The sequence below is a fragment of the Odontomachus brunneus genome, unplaced genomic scaffold, assembly GCF_010583005.1.
Source record: "Odontomachus brunneus isolate Ranch 3 - 2012 unplaced genomic scaffold, Obru_v1 Obru_scaffold_144, whole genome shotgun sequence".
Taxonomy (NCBI): Eukaryota; Metazoa; Arthropoda; class Insecta; order Hymenoptera; family Formicidae; genus Odontomachus; species Odontomachus brunneus.
This window is the reverse complement of record NW_022639594.1, coordinates 909,054-933,814: the sequence shown is the minus strand read 5'-3', so window position 1 is coordinate 933,814 and position 24,761 is coordinate 909,054. Positions and strand designations below refer to the sequence as shown.

At 38.7% G+C, this 24,761-nt stretch overlaps 3 protein-coding genes across 6 annotated transcripts in view; all 3 read left to right on the top strand.

Annotated features, from left to right (window-relative positions):
* LOC116850383 (cyclin-dependent kinase 9) overlaps positions 1 to 4,365 on the top strand; it is a 22,960-nt gene extending 18,595 nt beyond the window's left edge. For both annotated transcript variants that reach the window (XM_032828601.1, XM_032828602.1), the window contains 7 exons: positions 1,724 to 1,808; positions 1,898 to 1,988; positions 2,128 to 2,294; positions 2,426 to 2,664; positions 2,744 to 2,891; positions 2,995 to 3,277; positions 3,890 to 4,365. In XM_032828601.1, coding sequence (XP_032684492.1) covers positions 1,724 to 1,808; positions 1,898 to 1,988; positions 2,128 to 2,294; positions 2,426 to 2,664; positions 2,744 to 2,891; positions 2,995 to 3,277; positions 3,890 to 3,933 — 1,057 coding nt within the window. In that variant the 3' untranslated portion in view covers positions 3,934 to 4,365. The remainder of the gene's footprint in view (positions 1 to 1,723; positions 1,809 to 1,897; positions 1,989 to 2,127; positions 2,295 to 2,425; positions 2,665 to 2,743; positions 2,892 to 2,994; positions 3,278 to 3,889) is intronic.
* Positions 4,366 to 5,661: 1,296 nt separating this feature from the next.
* On the top strand, positions 5,662 to 10,671 carry LOC116850381. Its single transcript, XM_032828599.1, has 6 exons — positions 5,662 to 5,955; positions 6,310 to 6,395; positions 7,015 to 7,163; positions 8,330 to 8,534; positions 8,803 to 9,061; positions 10,067 to 10,671. Exons 2-5 carry the CDS (start codon positions 6,324 to 6,326, stop codon positions 9,025 to 9,027), a joined length of 651 nt encoding a protein of 216 aa, XP_032684490.1. The 5' UTR covers positions 5,662 to 5,955; positions 6,310 to 6,323; the 3' UTR covers positions 9,028 to 9,061; positions 10,067 to 10,671.
* A 187-nt stretch (positions 10,672 to 10,858) lies between these two features.
* Positions 10,859 to 24,568, top strand: LOC116850380 (SPARC-related modular calcium-binding protein 1). 3 transcript variants are annotated; one of them, XM_032828597.1, is made up of 10 exons: positions 10,859 to 11,364; positions 17,363 to 17,522; positions 18,101 to 18,475; positions 18,918 to 19,142; positions 20,964 to 21,044; positions 22,058 to 22,138; positions 22,368 to 22,598; positions 22,883 to 23,055; positions 23,631 to 23,793; positions 24,072 to 24,568. In XM_032828597.1, exons 1-10 carry the CDS (start codon positions 11,275 to 11,277, stop codon positions 24,155 to 24,157), a joined length of 1,665 nt encoding a protein of 554 aa, XP_032684488.1. In that variant the 5' UTR covers positions 10,859 to 11,274; the 3' UTR covers positions 24,158 to 24,568. The 3 variants fall into 3 exon arrangements, with proteins under 3 accessions (XP_032684488.1, XP_032684486.1, XP_032684489.1); XM_032828595.1 differs by having other exon boundaries at positions 22,046 to 22,138; XM_032828598.1 differs by lacking the exon at positions 20,964 to 21,044 and having other exon boundaries at positions 10,861 to 11,364.
* The last annotated feature ends 193 nt before the right edge of the window (positions 24,569 to 24,761 follow it).

Here is a 24,761-nt window from a genome sequence, read left to right as displayed (position 1 = left end):
TCCGCAATATATATACTAAATAATAACGGGCTCAACGCACATCCTTGTCTTACTCCTTTTTTGGTCCAGAAACTGTTCGTAAATCCATTCCTTGTTTTCACCATCATCTTCGTCTCTTCATATATCCTCTTCACCCTTTCTATCATCCTTTGATTTATCCCTTTACTTTCCATTATCTCCCATAACTTCTCTCTATTAACATTATCAAAAGCTGCTTTAATGTCCACAAACAAAGCATATAACCTCTCCTTTCCTCTTCTTTCTCCTTTCCTCTGTACTAAATGATTCAACACAAAAATATTATCGTCGATCTTCCTTTCCTAAAACCCGCTTGACTCTCTGGCAATATCTTTTTCTCTTCCACCTCCTTCTCTAGTCTTTTCCTTAATATTTCCGCATATATCTTATACGCCGTACACAACAGCGATATCCCCCTATAATTTCTCACATCCTCCATATCTCCTTTCTTATACAGCGGTACCACAATACTTGTCCTCCAGTCTCCTGGAATATCTCCTTCCTCCTATATCTCCCTCATCAACTCCACCAGACTTTTCTTCATCCCTTCCCCTGCATACATCCATGCCTCCATGGGGACTCCATCCTTTCCAAACGCCTTCCTCTTCTTCATTTTCCTCACCGCCTCCTCAATTTCCCTTTCCTCCAATTCATCTTCTTCTTTTCCTTCCTGCCTTCCTCTCCTCTTCCTCCCTTCTTCCTTTTCCTCTTCCCCATCTAATAACCCTTTAAAATGTCTTCTCCATTCCTCCTCTCCAATTTTATTCTCCATTTCTCTTCTCTTTTTCCTCTTCCTATTTATATATTTCCACACCTCCGTTTCTTTTCTCAACATCCTCAGTTCTTCCTCTTCTTTCTTTCTGCTCTCCCTCTGTTTTCTCTCTTGCATTTCTTTCATCTTCTTCTTTTCCTCTATATATTGCACCCTCCCTATTTTTCCGCTCCTCCACCTTTTATAACACCTCTTTACCTTCCTCTTCTCTCTTTTACATTCATTATCCCACCAATCCTTATCCCCCAATTTCCACCTTCTTATCTTCATCTTTTTCCTCACCATCGTTCCTAGTATCTTCTCTTTAATTCCTTGCCATTTCTTCTCCACTGTATTTTGACATTCTTCCAGCACGAAATCCTCCGTTTCCTCTTTAAACTTCACCCTATCCCCCTCCTTTCAACTTATAAATTCCTTCTCTCCTCCTCCTTCCTTGTTCTCTTCCTCTCCTCCCTCTGGTACTCTTCCTTCTTCATCCTCTTCCTCTTCCTCTATTCTTAATTCTAGTGGCATATGATCCGACTCTAATAGAATTTGTTATATTAATATTGTTATATCACTCATATATTCTGAATAATATAATTTTTTCAAGGATGTTATTATAAAAGCTGATTTTATTTATCTGATTAAGAGTGATCTTACTAATTATTTTATTATATTTATTAAATATTTATAAAAATAGAAGCAATAATAATATATCATTATAATATATTAAGAATTTAGGTCGAGTGAGATATGAATTCAGCATGGTGCTTAACATATTAAAGATCTTATAATTAATCTTAATTATAGCATATTGAGAATAACAGAATTTTTTTATTACATATTATATATTGAGTTGGATTTATAACATGAAGCATGTAACAGAAGGTGATATATATTCTGTGTCGGTGTCTAATTTTATATTTTACTATGTGCCTAATTACTTTGCAGAGAAGTATTTAAGGCCAGAGATAAGAAAAACCCTAAGAAGTTTGTTGCAATGAAAAAAGTACTGATGGATAATGAAAAAGAAGGAGTAAGTTTCTATCACATGTGATTAATATGGAATGTTTTGCTTAATATTTTCTAAAAGTATGTTATACTTATACTGAAATATTGTTGCAGTTTCCTATTACAGCACTACGAGAGATAAAGATATTACAATTGTTGAAGCACGAAAATGTCGTGAATCTTATAGAGATTTGTAGGACACGAGGTAAATAGATTGTTCTTATGTATAATCATAATTATAAACAGTTATAGTTGTGTAATTATGTTAGACGTATATAAGTTTTATATATAAGTAAGTAGATATATAAGTTTTATATATAATTAATTTTGTGATTTGTTCTCAGCTACCCAGTATAATCGGTTTCGCTCAACTTTCTACCTAGTATTTGATTTCTGTGAGCACGATTTAGCTGGCTTATTATCAAATGTAAATGTAAAATTTAGTCTAGGAGAAATTAAAAAAGTTATGCAACAATTATTAAATGGTCTTTACTACATTCATAGTAATAAGGTAAGTTATTGAGTGTTTTATTTTCTGAAATAATATGATGACAATAGTGATGTATAATAATGATAATTGTGATAGTACAATGTATCATATATAAGATATAATATGACACTCTATAATTATATATTTTGCAGATTTTACATAGAGATATGAAGGCTGCTAATGTTTTAATAACAAAAAATGGTGTACTAAAGTTAGCTGATTTTGGTTTGGCACGAGCGTACAGTTCTAAAAATGGTCATTCAAATCGTTACACGAACAGAGTTGTCACTCTGTGGTACCGACCGCCAGAATTACTTCTTGGTGATAGAAATTACGGACCGCCTGTAGATTTATGGGGCGCTGGCTGCATCATGGCTGAAATGTGGACAAGGTATATATATTGAGATAATAAAAAAGTATTCACAATGATTTTTTTATTATAATCTAAATACTTCATTTAAAATGTATAGATCGCCCATAATGCAAGGGAATACCGAGCAACAACAACTTATATTGATTTCGCAGTTGTGCGGCTCGATAACGACCGAAGTATGGAATGGCGTTGAAAGTTTAGATTTATTCAATAAAATGGATCTTCCTAAAGGACAAAAGAGAAAGGTATATTGAAATGAATATTAAAAATAAGTAAATGCCAACGCGTAGTGATGAGTAAGAAAAAAAGACGGTGTTCCTAAACCTAATTTTTAACAATTTCGTACAGGTCAAAGATAGATTGAAGCCATATTTGAAGGATCCATACGCTTGCGACTTATTGGATAAACTCCTAATTCTCGATCCTCATAAGAGATGTGATTCGGATTCGGCGTTGAATCACGATTTCTTCTGGACTGATCCGATGCCATGTGATCTTAGCAAAATGTTGGCGCAACACACTCAAAGTATGTTTGAATATCTTGCACCTCCAAGAAGGCCAGGTCACATGCGTCATCCGCATCATCAAGTAGCCGCTGGAGCGACTAAACCCACCACTACTATGGCAGAAAGTGGGTATCAAGATCGCGTCTTTTAGCATATTTTATTCCAATATGCGTAAACCTCGTTATTACCACTATTTTGCATTTTTATTATTTATATGCGACAATGAAGCGTTCAACTTTAATTTCATATCAGAAAATCATCATCATTTAGTTGACTTTATTTATTAGATTAGATTAGATTTAGGAAAACGTTTAGAAGAAACGTTAAATTTAATACTCCTCTTTGCATTTTTGTTAAGACAAAAGTATTTCGTTCATTTAACTATAGAAATTAACTTCTAACGAATCTCGATAACGTTCCGAGATTCTTAACAAGTTCTTTTTTAAAGTTACTTTCTCTATTACTTCTTATAGAAGTATAATTTTTATCATATTAAGATATTTACAACTGAAACGTATATAAAACTTATCGAAATAAAATAGTTTTGTATGTTTCTTTTTTAATTAAAGTTGAATATTTTACATAATAAAACGCGTCGTCCCAGATTTTTTATCCTTTCATATATGGGACCTCGTGAAGATTAAAAAGTTCACATATGGGACAGAGGACAGGAAATCTGGTACATGTTGTATCTATATATTTAAAATTAAATGATGATACTTTTCTTGTACATATAGGTAAAAAAAAAAAGATAGAAAAAGATGCAACCGATGATGTTTAATGACTATTTAGAGGTTATGTCATTACCATAAGATTGGTATAACTTCAATGTAATTATCAAATATTTCATATTTGAGAGTATTTTTCAATCGTAATTACAAACAAATCATGTGAGATGGATGAAGAGTTACTTGGCAATACATTGTCATTTATTATACATTTTTCAATTGGAACAAATGGAAGAGAGAAATTTCAAATCAAACAAGAATTTTTAATGAGACATATTCTTAAATGAATCTTTACTAATGATAAATTTGCGTTATTGTGCGTAAATTTTCTTGAAGTTGCTTCATGTTGCATTTTTCGTTGATTTTCTTCAATTTACATATATGTGATCTCTTTAAAAAAAAAGATATAAAATTATAAAAGAATAAAAAAATTACATTTGTATTACTTTGATTAGACTTAAATAGGTATGATATATACAATATCAATATATGAGTTAATAAAATGTATATAGGAATATCTAAATAAATTGTTTATACAAATATATTATTAGGATTTCCTTTGTCATTTTTCAATTCCTTGATTAAAGAGAAATAATTTAGAATTATTTTGGAAGAACTATAATGAACTCGTATAATGTCAGAATTTTGTTATTACTGGACTATGGGAACGATCCGTTTGGAGCTGCAAATGCTTTATAATATGTAAAGAAAGATTGTGATTAGTCTATGCGGCGCATCAAAACATTTGCAGCATCAAATGATTTTTTTCTTATTTCAATCTTAGCGCTCTTGCGTTTGTATCTTAGCAACGAGCATAGAGCATAATCTTGTAGTAAACTTCAACTTCAACTTCAATATTTGGCTCCTGGCCTCTCTAAGAGTTATACCCCAACGCCATTATTCCGATTTATGATATATTTCGAGAATAAAGTCTTGGAAAATTCCAAGGCACGTTCCAAAAAATCACAAGATCCGAACTTGTTTGAACACATCTTGTCTAGTCTGTAGTAAAGGCGAGAACTATCAATGGCTGCATTCAGCAGAGAAAGCTGCTTTGCAACTGTTGTAAAATTCATGAATCTGATTGGTGTATACTCTTAATTTGGTTGAATCCAAGAGCATGTACTAATCAGATTGACGAATTTTACAACGGTTGCAAAACAGTTTTTTTGCTGAACGCAGTCAATATTCTATTCCATCGATAGTTATCGATAATTTACAATGTGACTATCGATAGTGCCATCGATAGTTCTTCAGCTCTAAAGGCTGTTCTACAATTACGTAAGAGTAGTCCCGACTTAATACAGGATTCGCACTGCGCAATATCCGACGTACGACATCCGATATCCAATAAGAGAACAGCTTTCCAATGGAGAATTGAATTCTATATTAGAAAGCTGTTTTCCTATTGGATATCGAACGTCGTACGTCGGACATCGGACGCGGTGTGAATCCTGCATAGCCGCCGTCACATCAAGACATGTTTGGACAAGTTCGAACCTTGTGATTTTTTTGAACGTGCCTTGGAATTTTCCAAGACTTTACTCTCGAAATATATCATAAATCGGAATAATGGTGTTGGGGCATAATGGCTCCTGCACACAGAACGCGGTAATGCTTGCCGCGCGGTGGAAGTCCGCGCGACATCCAATCAATATGTTGTTTTTCCGTAAGAGCTAGAAGATTATTACGGAAGCAGCATATTGATTGGCTATCGTGCGAACTTTTGCCACGCGGCAAGCATTACCGCGTCCTGTGTGCAGGAGCCATTAGAGACGCCTGGAGCTAAATATTGAAGTTGAAGTTGAATTACGTAAGAGTGATCGTAAATGATTACATCACTAATCAGAATAAAGCAATCAGTGAATAACATACTCTGATTGGTCAGTTCTTACGTTCACGACATATTTATGCCATTGTAGAATGGCCTTAATCTATAGCGGTAATGTCCATTTTGGCGGGATGTGCGGTGTGTTCAGGATTTCGAGGTATCTGGAGTTTCTTTTGTCAAGAATAAGATTTGATATAAAGCTGACGAAAGTGGCCCTAAGTGTTATGAGTGACAACTTTTAATCGTGAGTAAACTCCATAAATTTATACTCTTTTTATTCTATTAAATAATACAAACATATAACTGTTGTTTTCCTAACCTGTTAAGATTGTACGTGCCATATTTGTAACATTTGCATAACATTGCGACTGGAAAACACAAGATAATAAGTGATTTCATAAAGTCGATAATAAGATCACGGATGTATTTCGCAAAAAGATATTCTAAATGAATATTTTGCTTGTTTCGTTTCGGATAGACTTGTTTCAAGCAACTATTTCACATTTGAATCGTTCTTTGGAATTGTGTTACGCCTCTTCTTATTTTTCTTATTTTATTCTTCCTCTGTTGTAACGAAACTTGATGAAGTATATTTCAGATCGCTGTATAATTATGTTCTCGAAGAACATCAAGATGACTTTATTATGCGGCCCGAAGGAACTGAGCAAGTCTTTTATGTTTGAGGTACATACACAAAATGCGAACGGAAGCGACGTAAATTTGCCGTAAAGATTGATACACACGAGCTTGAAAACAAAACCTAACAAACTGTAGAAATTGGTAAACCAACGTACGTCTAATCCTCGCGAAACGTTCAAACAAAATTTACCCTCACGTATCAACGTAAACCTCACATTTCTGCGTAGAGCAACACGGTTAGTTTGCTTTCCTTAAGATCGATCGTTTGAAGAGTTCATCTTGTTTACGATCTATTTAAAACATTAATAACGAACACTCTCGCAGCACGGATGAATCTTCTCTCTCCTTCTCTCTCTCTCTCTCTCTCTTTCTCAGCGCGGTTCTCGTTTATTACCAATTATAATCACCGGATCCCCGCGATAGACTCATCGTCGCCAACTGGTGCGACTCATTTTTTTCTCTCCTCTCTTTCTTCTCTCTACATGTTCCCTCCGCTGTCGTCGCCACCGCTGGTAATACGAGAGCTATCAAACTGTCAACGCGTGTCGACACCGTTAATCGGCTCGTTACGCATTCGTCTCTCTCTCTTTCTTTCTTCCTCTCCGCGGGTCTCAGTCGCTGCGTGAAATACCTGTCGACCGATATGACGTTTCCTGAAACACAGCTTTTCCTGGCTGCGCAGGCCGCAATGTATTGGGCCGAGGAAGGACGACGTGTCGTTTATATTACGCCAGCACCATTGGAAAGACAACCGGCGGCCTGTCACGACAGAGGCAATCCAGCAGTCGCGGCTCTCAGGCTGATGAGATTTATGTAAGCGGAACATGTTTCTGCCTATCGCGAGCGCGCGCGTGCACTTTGTTGCACGTGTGCGCTGTTCGCATGCTGCATAAAGATTTGATCGTCAAGAATTGGCGCGAGTTTACGACGGTCGCCGACGCGAATTTACGCATCGGACTTTCCGCTCGTGAACGAGAGACCGAGCGACCAAGTCAGCGCGCATGTGTGTCTCAAAAATGCGTTAACGTTCCAAACTGATGCGGAAGGCCACATACCACATGCCACCATGCCGACAGACGACTTGACAAATCGATCTGTGTAGTTCTCTCTCTCTCTCTCTCTCCCCCCCTCTCTCTCTCTCTCGCTCGCTGTCGCTCATTCCGCCTCTGCTCGAGAGCGTCTTCGTATTCGATCGAAGTCGCTGCATCCTCATTTTAATTTATCGCGTATGATATTACGCTAGTTACGAGTTATTAATAATGTTATTCCGCGAAAGAGCCATACGAAGAAGTTACAATTTGCTTCACTTGTTACACACGAACCAGCGCTTAACCCTTTAAGTATCACTGGTATCAATAGAGACCACTTAGGATCGGGTAGTTGAAACCTTATAAATGTGCTATTTAGAGTGTTTTTGACAATATTTTATTTAAAAAACTTTACTAGAATGTTCCATGAATTATGCGCTTTAAAGGGTTAATATTCCACGTCCGTGTAAGCATATGCGAGCTGCTTTACAAGCTCGTATATTTCTTGCTAACGGACAGGCATAGATCACGTCGGGAGAAATTAATCAGTCAGACGCGCCGAAGATGAATGTATTTTTCGCTTATCGATTTATTATAGTAACAGGAATCGCGCGTACCGCGCATACCAACGCCTCCTATAAAGCGATGCTTCCACGAAAGAAATAAGTTTGCAAGGCGACGATGGAATGCGGAAATCGCGTGAACATCATCCAAAAATAATACGAATGGTGCCGCAGAAAAATGTGCCGTTCGAAAATAGACGTTCAGACACTCGATCGAGTCAAGCGGCGAATTGATTCTCTATCGTCCTTTGCGTCGGATTCATCTAACGAAATTGACTGAATCTCGCTCGATCGAACAGTCGAGTCGCAATCGGATTTCGGAATCTTTTTACTTGGAAATCAGCGCGGCCGTTTATCCTTTATCCATGCTTCTTGTATCTGCTTTCAGCTACCTGTCAGATTATGAGAGTCTCGTGGAGCAACTCGCCAAGTTGCACACCTATGCGGCCGTGCCGTCCGTACTTCTTATAGATGACTTGGACAATTACCTGAATGACGACGCTGCCGGAAATGATGCGAGCGCGCACATTGCCAGAACCTGCGCCCTGATACACCACTCGATGAAGTCATGCGCACGGGCTCTGAAAATAAACGTACGTGAAGCACCGCATATGCGCAATAAAAAGCTAAGAGTTTGTTTTTGCAAGCAGGGAAACCCACGTTCGGGTGTACGATCTCTTAAGTTCGATAGAAATTGTTGTTTATCGTTACGCAAGCCGAGACGCACTTCGCGTCCGGAGTATCAAGAAGCGCTACCTCGATACTCGAAAAGAATAGTTTCCTCCGAACGTACGCACGTCGCGATACTGCATGCTCAATAGCTTTTCGCAATTGTACTCATGAAGCTTAACAATCATATAGGTGCACGTGTGCGCGTGGAGCAGTTCGACTCTGATCGACAATCTTCTTTCGACAATTTACTTTCGCAATATCTGGAATTTGTCAGAAGTGGAAGATGGAAAGGCGATTCTGTTGGAAGGATCCGCGCTTGGATCACCGTTGAAACAGTCGTACAAGTATCTTAAATTCGAAGACGGAATGCGCGTTCTGCAACAAGTGCTTTGCGATCCGGAGGAAAATCAATGATACGCGGCGTTCCCGTTAATAAATTTATTTATCCGTAAGAAATAATCGTTGTTATCTTTACTTTTATTTTTCATTTTTTTTGTTTTGTTTTCTGACTTTTTATTTGTTTCCTTATTTCTTGTCATTTTTATCTTCAATTGCTTTTTTAATTTTCAATAATGCTTTATCTCTTCCTATTCTTTCATATATCTACTGCAATAAGAACGGGAAGAGAATTTCTGAGAAATCATTATACGTACTGCTAACCGCAGCAAGAGTGTTACAACGCGACTGTGTTATTGATAAGAAATATTCGTGGTATTCCTTGTATCTCGTCGCGATCGCTGTTGTTTGGCGCCTGTAGTCGCGGCAACCCGGCTGCTGCGAGCGTGGGTCCATGAGCCTAACGAGGCAGGCATTTCGTGCATGAGATATACACACTCGCGAACAACGATTCGTCCTCTCCTAATTGGCATGAATCAAGTTTAAAGTACCGTTTACACACTTAGACGTGTTTGCGCAAATTCGTACGAACAACTCTGTTTGGTGACTCGCTCGAGTGCGCAAAACGACATATAAACTAGCAATTTGAGCTGGATGCGAAAATCCGTCCGCAGTTGAGGAAAACTTGGCTCAAATAAATCTCGCCCAAATGTCAGAGAGGATATGTCGGGTGGGCGCCTCGCGAACACGCGCGAATGTGTGAACGGATGTGTTTGTCATCAACCTCAAATCTGATGCATTCGTAGAAGATGATACATCGCTTCCACCGCTCGATTCTATTTTAAGTATTTTTCTATTTGATGCGAGAGAGAGAGAGAAAAAGAGAGAGAGGGGAAGAGAGAGAGCGCTTCTTTTCAGCAACCGCTAGACTTTACGCCTTTCGCGCTCTTCTTACTTCTTCGAGTCCTCTCGGCATCTTGGCATTGTTAATGCAAATCGCGGCTAATGACAGTGCAAAAATAGTTGCACCGTCTCTATATTTAACAGAACTGAGAGAAATAAAAACAGATTATATGAAAACATCTCAGCCAGAATAAAAAGACTTCGTTGATTCCAGAAGAATGGCTCCAATTAGTGCGAATGTGGTTGATACTAAAAAAAGAAAAGTTCACATCAACACGCTTATTGTGAACGATGTATATTTTACACGGCAAAAGAGACGACGAGATGAGAGCGGACGGAGTCGATCTCAATTTTTGTAATGGACCGTTCAATTAACGCGATGGAGCGCGACAAAGTACGTGAGGTGATTACAACGCGGCTGGGTGCAAGGTGAAAGTGCAAAGTTTACGCAGAATGACTGGATCCGATCGTTCGGTCCTGCAAAGCAACGGTAAACCATCTTCGCGGGTGAGGAGGCGAAGGGAAGCAGCGGCGGCGACGACGACGGCGACGGCGGCGGCGGCGGCGGTGACGGCGAGGGAACGAGAGAGAAAGAACGGAGAGCGAGTGCGAGGGAGAGGTGAAAATCGCCGCATACCTGAGTGAACAGGTGTGCTGGAGTGGACGATGGCCGCGGCGCGCGGCGATGCCCAAGTGAATCGGAATCCGCGCCCTTGCTCGATCAATTATCGAAGGTAGAGTTCCGTTGAAACACTGGCACGTCGACAATGATAACAACGATGTCGACGACGTCAACGACAAGGTCTTCATATCTCTAAGTGTTTATATTATGAAGATTCGTGAACATCCCTACTCCCGATGTAGGGATCGCGGAGCACCGGGGCGTTCGTTGTCGTCGTCATCGTCGGAAGAGGAGTACAGCGGCGGAGTGTCCCGGCGAATATCGGGCCGTGGTCAGAGGCTGCTCCAGCGGCCAAGCAAGTGGCAAGTGCCAGTTGCTCCGCAGCATTCGCCACGGTTGGTCGCGGTCGCCGGACGCACTCGGTGGTGTAACGCTGCTCTCTCGAAAGGGATTCGCGCGCACGGACGACGGACTCCTATCTCGCAGGCTCCTTTAGCTCTCTCGGTCGGCGACGCGCATTCTCGACCGTCCGCGAAACTGCCCGTGGCTGGTAGTCGTAATCGTAGAGCCGAGAGAGCGGTCCCACCGGGACTCACGCTGTCAAATGAGGTAAGCGGGGAAACATGCTGCGCCGCGTCGGGAACGCAGCAGCGGGAACGAGTGGGTGCATGTGAATACACGGAGTGTGCTCGTGCGTGTGTGCGTTTTATTCGTTTCTTCCTTACCTCCGTGGACTCCAACGACTTCGATCCCTTTTGTCATTGTCCGAAAACGTGAGGTGCCGACGAGAACACGAGACAATGATGCTGCCGACGATACGCGTCGTAGTGTTCCTGTTGCTCATCGTCGCCAATCTCCACGCCGTGACCAGCACCGCCAAAACGGCTAAGGTAATTAACGAAAGGAGTGAGAACTCCAATTTTTTTTCATTTTTTTAATAAATTATTTGACGAGCAACTCGAGTATTTAATTTCACGCTGCGCGCCCAGAAGAGAATTCGGCTTCTTAGATCAGATTCGGATTATATTATTACAATTACAAATGATCGAAGCTTCAGAGAAAAGGTTTATCCTCAAAGTTTTTTACTGTATTATGTTTTGAAACTTAATTCTTTTTTAAATTCTTGAATTTTTAGTCTCGTCTTTCAGGTCTTATCGTTTTTCATTATTATGGTAGACTCTAAAAGATTTTTCGTATATCTATTGTAAGATTAGATTATTTCAGGTAGTCCTTTTATCTTGGGTTCATCCTTTTTCTTTTTGGTCAGTCATGTTACTGGTATTTCTATTATTTTTACTTTTCTATATAAATTATTACATATTTTAACTTAAATATATATGTATTTTTTATTTCCTCTTTTAGTAAACTTTTTATGCGTATAGCTTTGACAAATTATTGAATTTTTATAGGACTTATTATAGGACTGAATTATTGACTAGAAATTGAAATACTAGGATTTTTTAATATTTTACATTCTTAAGATGTTATAATGTTCGGGTTTATTATTATATATTTACGATTACGCAAATAAAAATTTGAAGTGATCCCAAGTAGATAGATGGTCAATATAATAATTTGTGAGACTTTTTGAGTCTTGCGATTTAATCTTCGTATACGTGATAAAATGTCTTTGTTACTTTAGGTGCGTGAAATTTATTCGCACCAGCATTTTAGGGTGTTAAAGGCATGCGATTATTACGATTTATGCGACTTTTTATCCAAATATTTGACATTTGGATGCTGTTTATAGCAAAGATGAAAAGAAATGAATGTTATTCTTGGGCGAATACAAGTAGAAATAAAGATAAGGTAGTGTAATTTATATGTACGTTTTTATATGTACGTGGTTTATATATTCGTTTTCAAACCGAGATTAATGTAATATAATAAATTTAATTTGCTTTTACACATTTTCAGAGGGATTAATTATTTAGGTTTATGTCGTATAACACGACTGAAATATACATATTGAGTTGTTGCACATTAAAGGTACACATTACATTATAACATATGCTATTTTTAAGAAAATTAAGTACGTTTTATCGAATTAATTTTATAAATGCAGTAATTTTAAATGTAAATTCGCACGTGTCGACTCTCAACTGCCACTAGACTGACTCACTGACTCACATAGTACACTGACTCACTTCAAGACTAGAAATTTGCACATTAGAGACGATGAAGAGGTATAATTAAGAGAGGATGCTGAGAATAACAGATTAAAAACAACAGAGAAAAGAGCGTCGTTCTCGACGCCGCTGAAAATATTATTCGGGACACTGACACATTCAACTAAAACTGGGGCAGACGATTTCAGAAAATTCAAGATTTCTTTTAATACCTCGCTTTTCAAATCTCATTTAATACCATCTCATCCTCGACTTGCTCTCGTTGTCGGCGCACGAAAACGATTACGGTTTTGCGCTCAATGTAAATGTTTCTCTTTATCCCACACTCTCGAACGACCCGAGCTGCGATACAAGTAGCCTTTTGTTTGTGGTGAGTAAAGAAGAAAGGTAAACCGCGGTGTGCCTACAACGTCGCAATTAAAGTTGCTTGCGAACGGTACGATTTTTCCTAGTTAATTATAAACATAACTTATCGCCGGGCCGACGATTGCTCGCGACTTTGCCGTATCGTATTCACGGCTAACTTAGTTACAATTACCAAGATAATACCGCGCGTAACGAGAGATTCCGAAATGAATTAGTGATCGAGCGCCAGAGGGGGCACGATATCATCAAACTGTATTATCTGTAATATACAAATTGTACGTACCATCAGCTATAATAAATCTTTTGAATAGCGTCATGTAAATCCCTATGATATTGAGAGTTAGAAAGCAACATTTGCGGTACATGCTCGTAGTTAATAAATTAAAGAGTTACGAGAGAAAAGAGAGGGAGAACGAAATATTCTGTCGAATTCACAGACAAAACACACAATTCACAAGAAGGCACACACGTTTCGTAACGTAAAATATATATTTTACGAATAATGACGGGATATAGAGGTACTTTTCCGCGACGTAGCCGCGAGATGAAACATCGTTCTCGATGCTGCACGAGGGAATGCGTATGCGCGAGATTACATGTGAATAAGAAATCGTGAGGTCCAATCAATTTCCGCGGCGATAGCGACAGCGTGTATCCGTCGGTTGGAATCGTATGTACGCATGACTCCCGTTGCACAGCCGTTAAGAGAGAAAATCGTTTTTATTTATATCGCGGTCATTCGTTTCCTCCTTATCGAATTAATTATGATAAAGACGGCCGAGTAACCATCGAACTTATTCCCTTCCCGTCTGGGTTCCCGTCAACAAGAGAGAGAAAGAGAGACATTTCTCATCTCGCCACATTGTGCCGCAACGGTCGTGTACCGATTAACGAGAGACTACAATTAGGTGGCTTTGATCACCTAATGATACGAGAAACCGAGTAGCTGTACGTTAAAATCATTATTATCACACTCTGTACGATCGACGTCTCTGCTAAAAGCCGGTCGTTGAAACGGTGCAATCTCGCTGGATTCAATTTGCTGCGCTATAAACGAGGCGCACGAATGAGATTCGCCTGGGAATAAAGTAAGGATATACTTTGTATTTCATAAGGGTACATATTTGTGACATTTATTGCGCTATATCTTTATTTTTAATGGTGAAGTGTCAAAAGTTTCATAAAACTTACAAATGGATATGAGAACTAGTAAAGGCCAAGTCGCTATGTCGCTTGAGTGTGTGTAAAATTCTATTGTAAAAAAGAAAGAAAGAGAGAAAAAAAAGGTAAACAATAAATTGAAAAAATAGAAAAGAAGTGAGTAAAACATGGTTTATAAAATCAAAAGTGATTTTTTCCAAAATCTTATCTAAAAAATCATAGTGGGTGAGTTGAATTAAAACTCTTATGTCGATAAGTCAAACTTTCTCCACGGTTTAGTTTGTTTTTTTCTGTATAGATACGAAAAAATTTGCAAAGGAACACTCTCTGCTTTATCAAACCTTTCTTTTATTGTTCCGGTTGCGTGCCGGAGCGATTGATCGCCGGTAAATAATCGCGCTATACTGTTCCCCTCATCATTCTTTTTCCATCTTTATCTCAGCCGCATTTTTTCGTTTGCATGCCGACCTTCGAGATTTGACTCACGCATCTCATTAATAACGCACGATTCCTGCGTATAAATGTCTTATGGTGCCAGTAGAGATGTAATCGAGACAACTAGTCTAAGTATCGAAAAGAGTGACAAATTTTGACAGTTTTCTATACTGTAAAAACTGATATGTTAAATTTAACATATTTCATGTGTTCCAAATCATCCACTCTCATTTATATGTAAATTTAACAAAACAAATGTGCTAAAAAGTAACACGCATAATATGGAAAAAATTAACACAAGAATTTAACACTTGAATACTATTAGGAATCACAGGTTGTGTTAAATTGACATATTTAATATATCAGACCTAGATTGTCAATTTAACATTTTCATTTCATCAAAACCATAAATTAATACTTCTCTTAGATGTTAAAGTAACGTTTTATTTTAGTTAATTTAACATTGTATATATGTCAATTTAACACAAACTGTGATTCCTAATGATATTCAAGTGTTAAATTCTTGTGTTAATTTTTTACATATTATGCGTGTTACTTTTTAGCACATTTGTTTTGTGTTAAATTTACACATAAATGAGAGTGGATGATTCGGGATACATGAAATTTTAAATTTAACATATCAGTTTTTACAGTTTTTACAGTGTACGAGATACTATATTTTAGACTTTGCTTCTTAATTCGCATTTTTTTAGTCCAACAAATTTTCCCACTCCTCCCTCCCCCTTTTCCGCCGTCTCTATATCTCGTTACTATGTTTGATGTTGTGTTTTAGCCACTCATCCATTTTCTGTTATTTACGTCACTTCGTCAGGGGCAACCGTTAATTATTAGCTCGCGTGCACGGTAAGCGGCACGTTGTCGTCGAGCACAAAGACGTCAATTATCGTGCCATAATTTCCATGATAGTCTGGCGCTAATTGCGGGTTTCGCGCGAGCGTCACGATCGAGATATATGACGGTACGACAGGAATTGGAGCAAAAAACAGAGACCGGCGCCACACGGCCGCAATTGACTCGCGGCTTGACAATTGACGCAACGGACAATTGACCACGGTGTAGCGTGATCGATTCTAAGCACGAGATGATGGTTTATTAGCGAACCAGCTTATAAGGAGAGGCTAATAAACCGAGCGTTGCGAAAATAAATGTTCCTCTCGCGTCTGCTTAGATGAGATTCTCCGACGTGTGAGAAATGACGGAAGGATGAGTGCTTTGCTTCACAATTGCATCGACATGAAAAGGGTTTTGATATGAGATCAAATATGATTCCTTTCTTCCGTTTGTGTTATAATCACAAGTACAATCCAAAGAGACAGACAGAAGCGAAGAGAAAGTTATTCTTAAATCTAGTTAGTCAACTCACATGATCGATATTCCTCGGTCTCGATACAGGTGAGCGAGGAATATCTACTAGTGGGTGAGCTTTCGGGGGGGAAATTTCTTGGCGTGTGTTCGACACGCACATGTTCATCGGGGACTGTTGCCGAGAGTAACGCGAAGAGTTAGTTCCCAAAGAGGGGGAGGGGAGGGGAAGTAGACGACGGGTGCGTGAGACGACGAGCAGGGGAGGGCGAAGAAGAGAGGACCCGGTAAGACATCGGCTCTCCCCAAACAGGTTTCTTAAACACATTCTTTCGGTGCTTTCGCGGTGCTTGCCGTTCACGTGCAAACCCAGTCGCGTTTATCTCGTTGCGAAAAATATTTTTAAGCGCGCGCTGTCACCGAGAACGATTACGGAATATTACACACCTCCCGGCACCGTCGAGTGCGTACAGCAATTACATGAGACGAGCAGACGGAAGAGGGACAAAAAGAACGAAAGGAAGCTACCGCAAAGAGAGAGAGCGATTCACCGCGCGAAAATTAATCAAAGACGAGGAATGCAATATTCGCGTCACGTGCTCGAGATTTAATTTAATTATCGAGCCAAAATCAATCTGGAGACTCGCAAATCTCCGAGGGAAATTCCAGCGCGCGTTGTTCGCGACTTATTTTCCGCACGAGGTCGACGTCGCCCCCTTCCGGTTGTGCGTTGTCTAACTCCAATGCCACGACGTGGATCAGTCGTGGCAAAGAAGAGAGAAGGGAGAGGAAAGAGAGGAAGAGGGCGGCACTCCAATAAATCAGGAAGAGAGGCTGAATGATTGTTGCAGCACGACGCGTCCGCGGCGCTCGGAATGCGTCACGCGGCGATGCACCGGTGCTGCATGGCGCACTGCCACGCGATGCATTGCAACCCGGCGCGTTACACCGACACGCTGAATGCCAATGATTGATAATGCATGCCTAATGCAGCTGGGTTGGCGCCACCTCGGACACGATCGGACGTCGCTCGAACGTCGCTGACGGGAGGAGAACAGAAAGCGCGATTTGTTGGCGCGCGCGCCTCGTTATTGCCGCCGAGGATTTTTCGTGATATCGTACGCGTAATGCCCGCGCGGTTATATATAGGCGTCGGAACAGTAGACGTTGTTTAACCCCGCTATGCTCCGTTCGTTTCCTGTACGCGGCTCCGCGCTCAGACAGACGTCCGTACGTTCCAATGAGGTTGCAATCGAACATGAATCGCGCTTGTTTCTCGCGTCGTATAAAAATATCCGTCGAGAAACGCGGGAAATCAACGAAGCCGCAGGATTGAAAAGTTTCTGAGATGACGTTCGAAGGATTATTATTTTGGAGATAGCAACCGCTTCATCGGATCCGCGAGATTACTTGTTGATATATGTTGCAATTGATGGGCGTCTAATATGTATGATATTTTCATTTTTCGTTACAGGAGGAGTGTAGGAAGAGGATAGCCGAGTGCATGATGAGCGGCGGTGGAAACATGCCGGTGTGCGGAAGTGACCAAGTCACATATCCTAATCAATGTCAAGTTATCTCTATGCAGTGCCAAGGCGAGTCCATCCTTATCAGACATACTGGACGTTGTCCAAGTAGGTATCTTGAACGCCCTAAACTGCGTATTTCTAAATGGAATCATGCTTATCTCGTCGTACCAAAAGTTTCGTTAAGATTACGCTCGTGGAGGGTACCAAATCTTTCAACTTTAGATTGACTTTGAGATTGGCTTCTTTTGCTTATTACTTTTTTTTTTCTTTCTCTCAATATATTATCCTACATCTTATATTCTCAATAATCCCTTTACGCACAGATTATTATACATTTCTCGACCAATCTAACAATATTAATGAATCTTTGTGAACCCATATATTCACTTATCGATTTCCTCTTCTCTTTCAAGATCGGTAGATTGTAAATTATTTACAATTTTTAATTGAGGGTACAATCAATAACAAAGCTTATATTCATAAGCTATTCGTCTGTTTGGATTATTATACTCGTATGAAGTACAGATTGATGAATAATCGGGGAGATTTATGAGAAGTCATGATTATTCGTTAAATAAACGCGGACTTGAAATATCAGGCTACGTTGCTTTCCTATCGAGGGAATCACTCTTCACCTTTCGATTACTGATGTATGATAAAGCATTTTTTGGTCGATTGTTTAGATACATCGGCGTGCGAGTCGGCGAGGATGACCGCACGAGCGGGCACGAAGCCCACTTGTCGGAAGGACGGTACGTACGCGCCGGTCCAATGTCACACGGAAACCGGGTATTGCTGGTGCGTGACGCCGCAAGGTCGGCCGTTGCCCGACACGTCGGTAAGACACGAAAGACCACGATGTTTGAGACCCGGCTCCAGATCTGCTGCTTCCACTAGGAGCGGCCAGACACGGCGCTCGCCGAATTGGAAACAGCGCAGGCAGTATGACAGCAACCGGCACCGGAATACCTGCGATCGCAACGAGAAGTCCAAGTTCAACGCGAACCTCATCGAGAACTTCAAGATCGAGTACAGGCGGACGAATATCTCCGCTGATGGTGAGTTACACCCGACATACGCGTTATTCGTATACTTGAGAGAAATATGATGAATTTAGCCAGAGTTCTTTAAATTCCGCGTTAAGACGCTTCCGGACGCGTCAAGAATCAATCATCATTGATATTCTTGGCATCTTAAAACAAGGAAATCAAACGCAGATCTCTAAAACAGTATACAAGTTGTAGGGAAAAAGCTAAAGATTTGACGAGAATATATGATGCTCATTGAACTGGATAATTGAACCGCGTGCGCTTGAACGTAGCTGAAAAGATTGATTTTTTCAAAGTTAGAATAATGACTTTCGGTTTCGATAATACAGAGTGACTCGTTCGTTTCGGTTAATTGTGGGCAACGGAAGATTCACGCGTACTTCTGCTCAAACACTCGGTATATTAAACGGATGCAATATCGAGAGATGCTGAGATATATGTTGCTTGTTAGGCGACAAGGAGGTCGAGCGAGTGCTGTCGTGGAAATTCGCCACTCTGGATAAGGACGGGGACGGCTACTTGAACAGAGCGGAGTACAAGGAGCTTAGAAGACTTGCTAAGAAGGCGGTGAGACCGAAGAAGTGCGCACGCACGTTCGCCCGCACGTGCGACCTAAATCGAGATTTAAAGCTATCCAAGCAGGAATGGGGTGCTTGCCTCGTGAATGATTTCACTCGTAAGTTTAACACATACTGCATGCGCTTTCCTCCAAATTTTTTTTCTTTTTTTTCATAATGATGACGATGGCGGCGGCAGCGGTGGTGATGATGATGATGATGATGATGATGATGATGATGATGATGATGATGGTTGTGATAATGGTGGTGGTGGTGGTGGTGGTAGTGGTAGTGATGGTGGCGGTGGGCGACGGCGCAAAATTACGCGGCGAGCATGCATACGCGGGGAACGACGGTGGCAATTTTCTGCGTTAAGCGTAATGCCGGAAGAGCAACGTCATTTCGGCGTCTAAATCGCTGCTTGAATTAAAGCAACGACTACGACGACGAAGACGACGACGACGCCGCGCCGTGTCGCGACAGGATGTCACGCGCGTTAAGGAGCACATGCGGCCCGCCGTCGTGCGCCGATCCGTATGCTTAACATTTGCGAATCCTGCCGGAAGTTTGCCCACACGGACGGCGACCGGTCGCTGAGGAATTGAAGCAATTGACCTCGTGTACGAAGCTAAATCCTCGCCCACGCGTCGCGACGACAAAGATTATTTGCTATTTGCAACCGTCTAATAACGAGTAAACCGCCGGTGTCTGCGTGAAATCCTGAACGTGACGTGAGACGCTCGTGTGATCTCCATCTCCGCGAAGAGTGGAAGTTCCGAGATAAACTTCCACTCTTCTTGAAGTAAAATTGATTCGCACAGAACGCACGTAACTGTGAGAGCAAATTAGAGGGTATAATCATGATATCGACACCGTGATTCAACGATTGTTTGTTTTTCCTTTATCGAAGTGCTTTTGGAAGAACATTCTGGGGGTCATCACTACTGTTATGTTACAAAGTAATGGAACGTTCGGCACGTAAACTTCGAGAAAGAGTAGAGAGTTACACTAAATCAAAGTAAAAATAGATAGCGCTTCTTTCACGTAGTCGTATTTTAAAAATTGTTTGCATGCAAATACCTTTTGCACCAGCCTAACATCAACAAATGATATAAATAGAGTAATTTACGTAATTATACGTTTGCTTCCGATAAAAAAGATAAAGTTACAATCCGTTCTCATGTTTTATATGTATAAAAAGAAAGAAATATGTATTCTTTTTTGATAGATAACAACGGCAGTAAAACATTCCTTTTTTTGCTAAATATAATCGATTTTTTTAACAGCCAGCGCGTTTCCTCGATCTGAATATCATTAAGAATTGCTCGAGAATTACTAATCGTGACTAAATTAAAAATTACCATAGAGAAAATTGTGGAAGATAAGGAAAAAAAATTATGTTCTACGAGAGAGAAAGAGAGTGAAAGAGAGAAAGAGAAATCGCACAATATCTCTATGAAATGCAGTTAAAGAAAATCCGCGAAAACCGCTTAGGAATCGGTAGCGTACATACATACATACATATATATATACACACACATATACACATGTGTGTAAATTTGTAGAAATATTTGCTACGGAATAGAGAACCAGTTAAATCCTAGGGATTTACCGAGAACTATTCTACATATTACGATTATTCCATACAATTTTGTTTCTTTCAATACACTATTACTTTAATAATGCTATTTTAATAATGCTCTAAATCGAACACACGCAACACATCAGATAAATGAGTGAGTGCAAATGGTTAACATTAACGTGCATGTGTTGTTTTTGCGCGCGCACGTGGAATTAACTGTCGTTGCTGAACTATTACCCGTGTTCGCCCGCTCGTTGCTGTGCTAAAATAAACCTGCGATGCGTGAATGACACAAAACAAAAATTGTACATATATAGGTAAGGCCGGTCGGCTGAGTGACATCATTGTTATCATTTAGTACATTTGTTCTTGTCGCTGAACCCCGCAGACGAGCGCCCCGAGGTCCCTGAGGCCCAAAGGACACGGGCCACGGACCAAGGTGAGTCCTAGTCATGAAAATCGAAAGCGCTGTCACGTTTGTACTTTTATATATTTTAATTAAATAATAATCCATTATATGATTAAATAATTATTAGTATTATTTGTAAAATATTTAATAAAATTTGTAAAATATTTGATAAAATTGAGAAACATAAAAAGAAGACCTTTTGATATCGTTAAGATTAATCATTAATTATAATTTTTTGTTATTGTCTCATTATTTAGATAGTTTATGTAGTAAATTGTTAAGAAACTAAAATGCATAGTTGTGTTTTGTTATATTCATGAATAATAAGTCAATGAGCTTCTACGTGGCAGCGCTTTCTCTGTGAATACGTACTTTGTGAAATACAGAAACTTTGATGTCAATAACATAAATTTACAAAATAACTTTGCAAACTGTACATATATCCATCGTGTTTTGTTTATAAACCACTGCAATTAACAATTAGTTTTAAATCTCGCAAGCTGTACAGAATATACATGCTGAACAAAATATTGCAATCATAATTTACACAAAAACACATTTTACGCAAAACTCCTTTGTAAATTATCATCGGTGCTGATTCGTGAGAGCAGACACACACGTTTGTTTTTTTTCTTATTTTTCCTCTTTTTTCACACATTACATCGTAAACTTTTCACAAAATATCTAAAAGTTTGCAATACCGTATTGTCAAAAAATAAAATACACCACTAAGTTATTTATTTCTAGCCGTCATTTATTCAGTTGTATTTTGTACGATTTGTATTTTGTTTCTGTTCATATTTGTGTATTTCATTTTTTGTACTTGTTTTGTTTTTAACACCAGTTAATAAAATGGTAATGTCATATACAATAATTAATAAATGATGATTTTTTTTGCTTTGCGCGTTTCACGGTGATAAAGAGATAATGTGTGTTCGGACACATTCAATATTTCAAAGTTTTGGGGATCAAGGAATCGGTGGCTGTGTTCCATTAAATTCATATAAGAACAGCGCTACACTAACTTTCAGTATTTTTCGCAGTTTTGAAAAGTAGCCCTGCACCTATTCATACGAAACCGACGTTTACCGACGAGCTTACTGATACTAAGGAGGAAAATGATGGTAAGTGTCATTTCTAATTGTGATTAACATATAACTTCATTTAACAATGTTTGTTAGTTGAACGTGAATTAATTGATTCATACGGATATCTCGCAATGATCCTTACTCGTTACTCTAACACAACATTTGTTTGTTTGTTGTCTCACATCGTAATAATTCTTTCTCTCCTTTAGAGGGGAACTATTTAATATTTATTTAGTTAAACAATAATTAATTATAATTTTTACAGCGGTTGACTGTACGGCGGATAGGAAAGCGGCGTTGGAAGATCAAATACAATCGGAAAAGAAGTTTTACGTACCTCAATGCACACCCGATGGAAGATATCTCCGAATACAATGTTACTCAGGTTATTGCTGGTGCGTATATCAAGATACGGGCAAACCTATACCTGGAACATCCGGGAAGGATACCGCGCCAAATTGCAATCCAGTCCCGACTCCCAGCAGACCTATGAAAGGCAAGCATATATAAACTGCATTTAAAAAATTTTTTTCTGATCTCAGATAATATAATGTCTAAAATCGGGACATAAGACGTCTTAAAGATAGTTTTTAAGATGCCTTAAAGATATTTATACGTAAATCGTCTGAAAGACATCTTAAAGATGATCTTTAAGACGTCTTATGTCCCGATTGTAGACATTATGTTGTCTGGGATTATGCATAATAATTACTTTGTATTACTAGTAGTAAAAAATGAATTTCTTGTCTCGTATCGATTATTATTATTTAATGTCAACAGGATGTCCAGAGTTAAAGAAACAACTATTTCTCCGAGACCTAATGGAGCTCATGCAAACAAAGATGAAAGCATCGAGCACTGATTCCGATGAGACTACCGATAACTGGCCAGCTTCTAAGGAGGAGAGGATAGCTACATGGCATTTCGTGATGCTTGATAAGAATAAGAACAAGGTAAGATACTTAGGTATCTTAGATAGGTAGATAGAAGGTAAGATATTTAGGAATGCTTAATTTAGGATATTTAACGAGAAAGGCACTTATACCTGTATTTCTTAATCTTCGAAAGTATCTAATCGTTTAAGAATCGTTTATCTAATCGTTTAAGAATTTGAATAATCTCTCTCATAGCTCTCCCTTCATGATATTTTATACAAACGTATGAAATCAAGTGAAATTAAATGTACCATTTATCTTTAAATGATTATGATTATCTTCATGATATTTTATACAAACCTATTTCTTTATCAAACCTGTATTTCTTTATCTTCGAAAGTATGTTTATCTAATTGTTTAAGAATTTGAATAATCTACCTCATAGCTCTCCCTTCATGATATTTTATACAAACGTATGAAATCAAATGAAATTAAATGTACCATTTATCTTTAAATGATTATATTACAAGAAAGATATTTGTAAAAAAATATATATCGACTTTTAGTAAAATAATAGTTGAAAGCCGATAAAACATTTAATTAATTACTTGCAATGTAAAAAAAAATTTGTACAATTGTCATGTTGTATATAGGTCTTAGAAAGAAAAGAATGGAAAAGTTTTCGTGTGATGGTGGCAAACAACAAGCAGCTTCGGAGATGTGGCAAGAAGTTGCCAAGATACTGCGATATCAACAACGATAGAAGGATCAGCATGACAGAGTGGCTTAGCTGTCTCAATGCACAACGTCCAACAAGTAATCTTTTACTTTACTTTATTTTCTTAGTTTACTTATTTCTATCTTGTTGTTTAATTACAGCTCTCACATATTGCATATATATTACAGGATTCTTGTAAATTTAGTCGTTTGATAAAAAAAATCTGAACCTTTTTACAAACTATTTATGTAAAAGAGAACGTTCAATTTAATTCACATATATTCTGCATATATATTTCTTTAAAGTATATTTACTTGAGTCCATACATTTAACTATTATATTATAAATTTTTTATAAATTTCGGACATTCTTTCAGTTGACAGTACGGAGAAAGCATCGACGAATAAACCGAAAAGGATGGGCCCGAATCCACTAGACAAGTTTCTTAATGATGATGATTAGCAGCATAATGTGATAATAAAGTGTGTGTTCGTGATTTTGTAAAGGGACGATCATTCTTTTTGCTATTGAACTCTAAATCAGTTGCCGCTGAAGACTCTGGTTTGTATGTATTTTGTAATCGTTAATGTGAGTATAGCTGATGTGTCATATAGTGAAATAACATAACGAGACGAATTTGGTCACATGACCAAAAAATTTATATTACGGATATTGCGAGCTCGATGTAAGCATAGCCTTTTATGATTCTATTAATTGTTATAGTGAATGCACAGGTTAATCTGTGTGCACATCAGCGTACTTCAGTACCGAATATCAGTGAAGTAATTGATATCAAGCCTTTAAAATAGCTGAAAAATGTATCTATAATATTATAAGTATTCGGCTGACGAATATATTGCAACAATGCATAAATGTCAAGTGAATCGGCAAACTCATCTGCTTGCTTATAATTACGCCATGTATTAGATAAATTAGTTATGCAGCTTATAAACTTACATATTGACGTAATTATATGATAAGTAATTAACTGCCATTTTGAAAATTTTCGATTTTGTATCGCATAATTTTCTTTTGATTTGATTAGATTTGGAACAAAATCTTGTTA

Bases quoted from the DNA above. Each gene is read 5' to 3' on its own strand.
- LOC116850381 (XM_032828599.1), top strand. From the start codon at position 6,324: ATGTTCTCGAAGAACATCAAGATGACTTTATTATGCGGCCCGAAGGAA. The intron at 6,396-7,014 runs GTACATACACAA...CCTGAAACACAG, and splicing joins GCAAGTCTTTTATGTTTGAG to CTTTTCCTGGCTGCGCAGGC. The intron at 7,164-8,329 runs GTAAGCGGAACA...ATCTGCTTTCAG, and splicing joins CTCAGGCTGATGAGATTTAT to CTACCTGTCAGATTATGAGA.
- LOC116850380 (XM_032828595.1), top strand. From the start codon at position 11,275: ATGATGCTGCCGACGATACGCGTCGTAGTGTTCCTGTTGCTCATCGTC. The intron at 23,056-23,630 runs GTAAGATACTTA...TGTTGTATATAG, and splicing joins TTGATAAGAATAAGAACAAG to GTCTTAGAAAGAAAAGAATG. The intron at 23,794-24,071 runs GTAATCTTTTAC...ACATTCTTTCAG, and splicing joins CAATGCACAACGTCCAACAA to TTGACAGTACGGAGAAAGCA.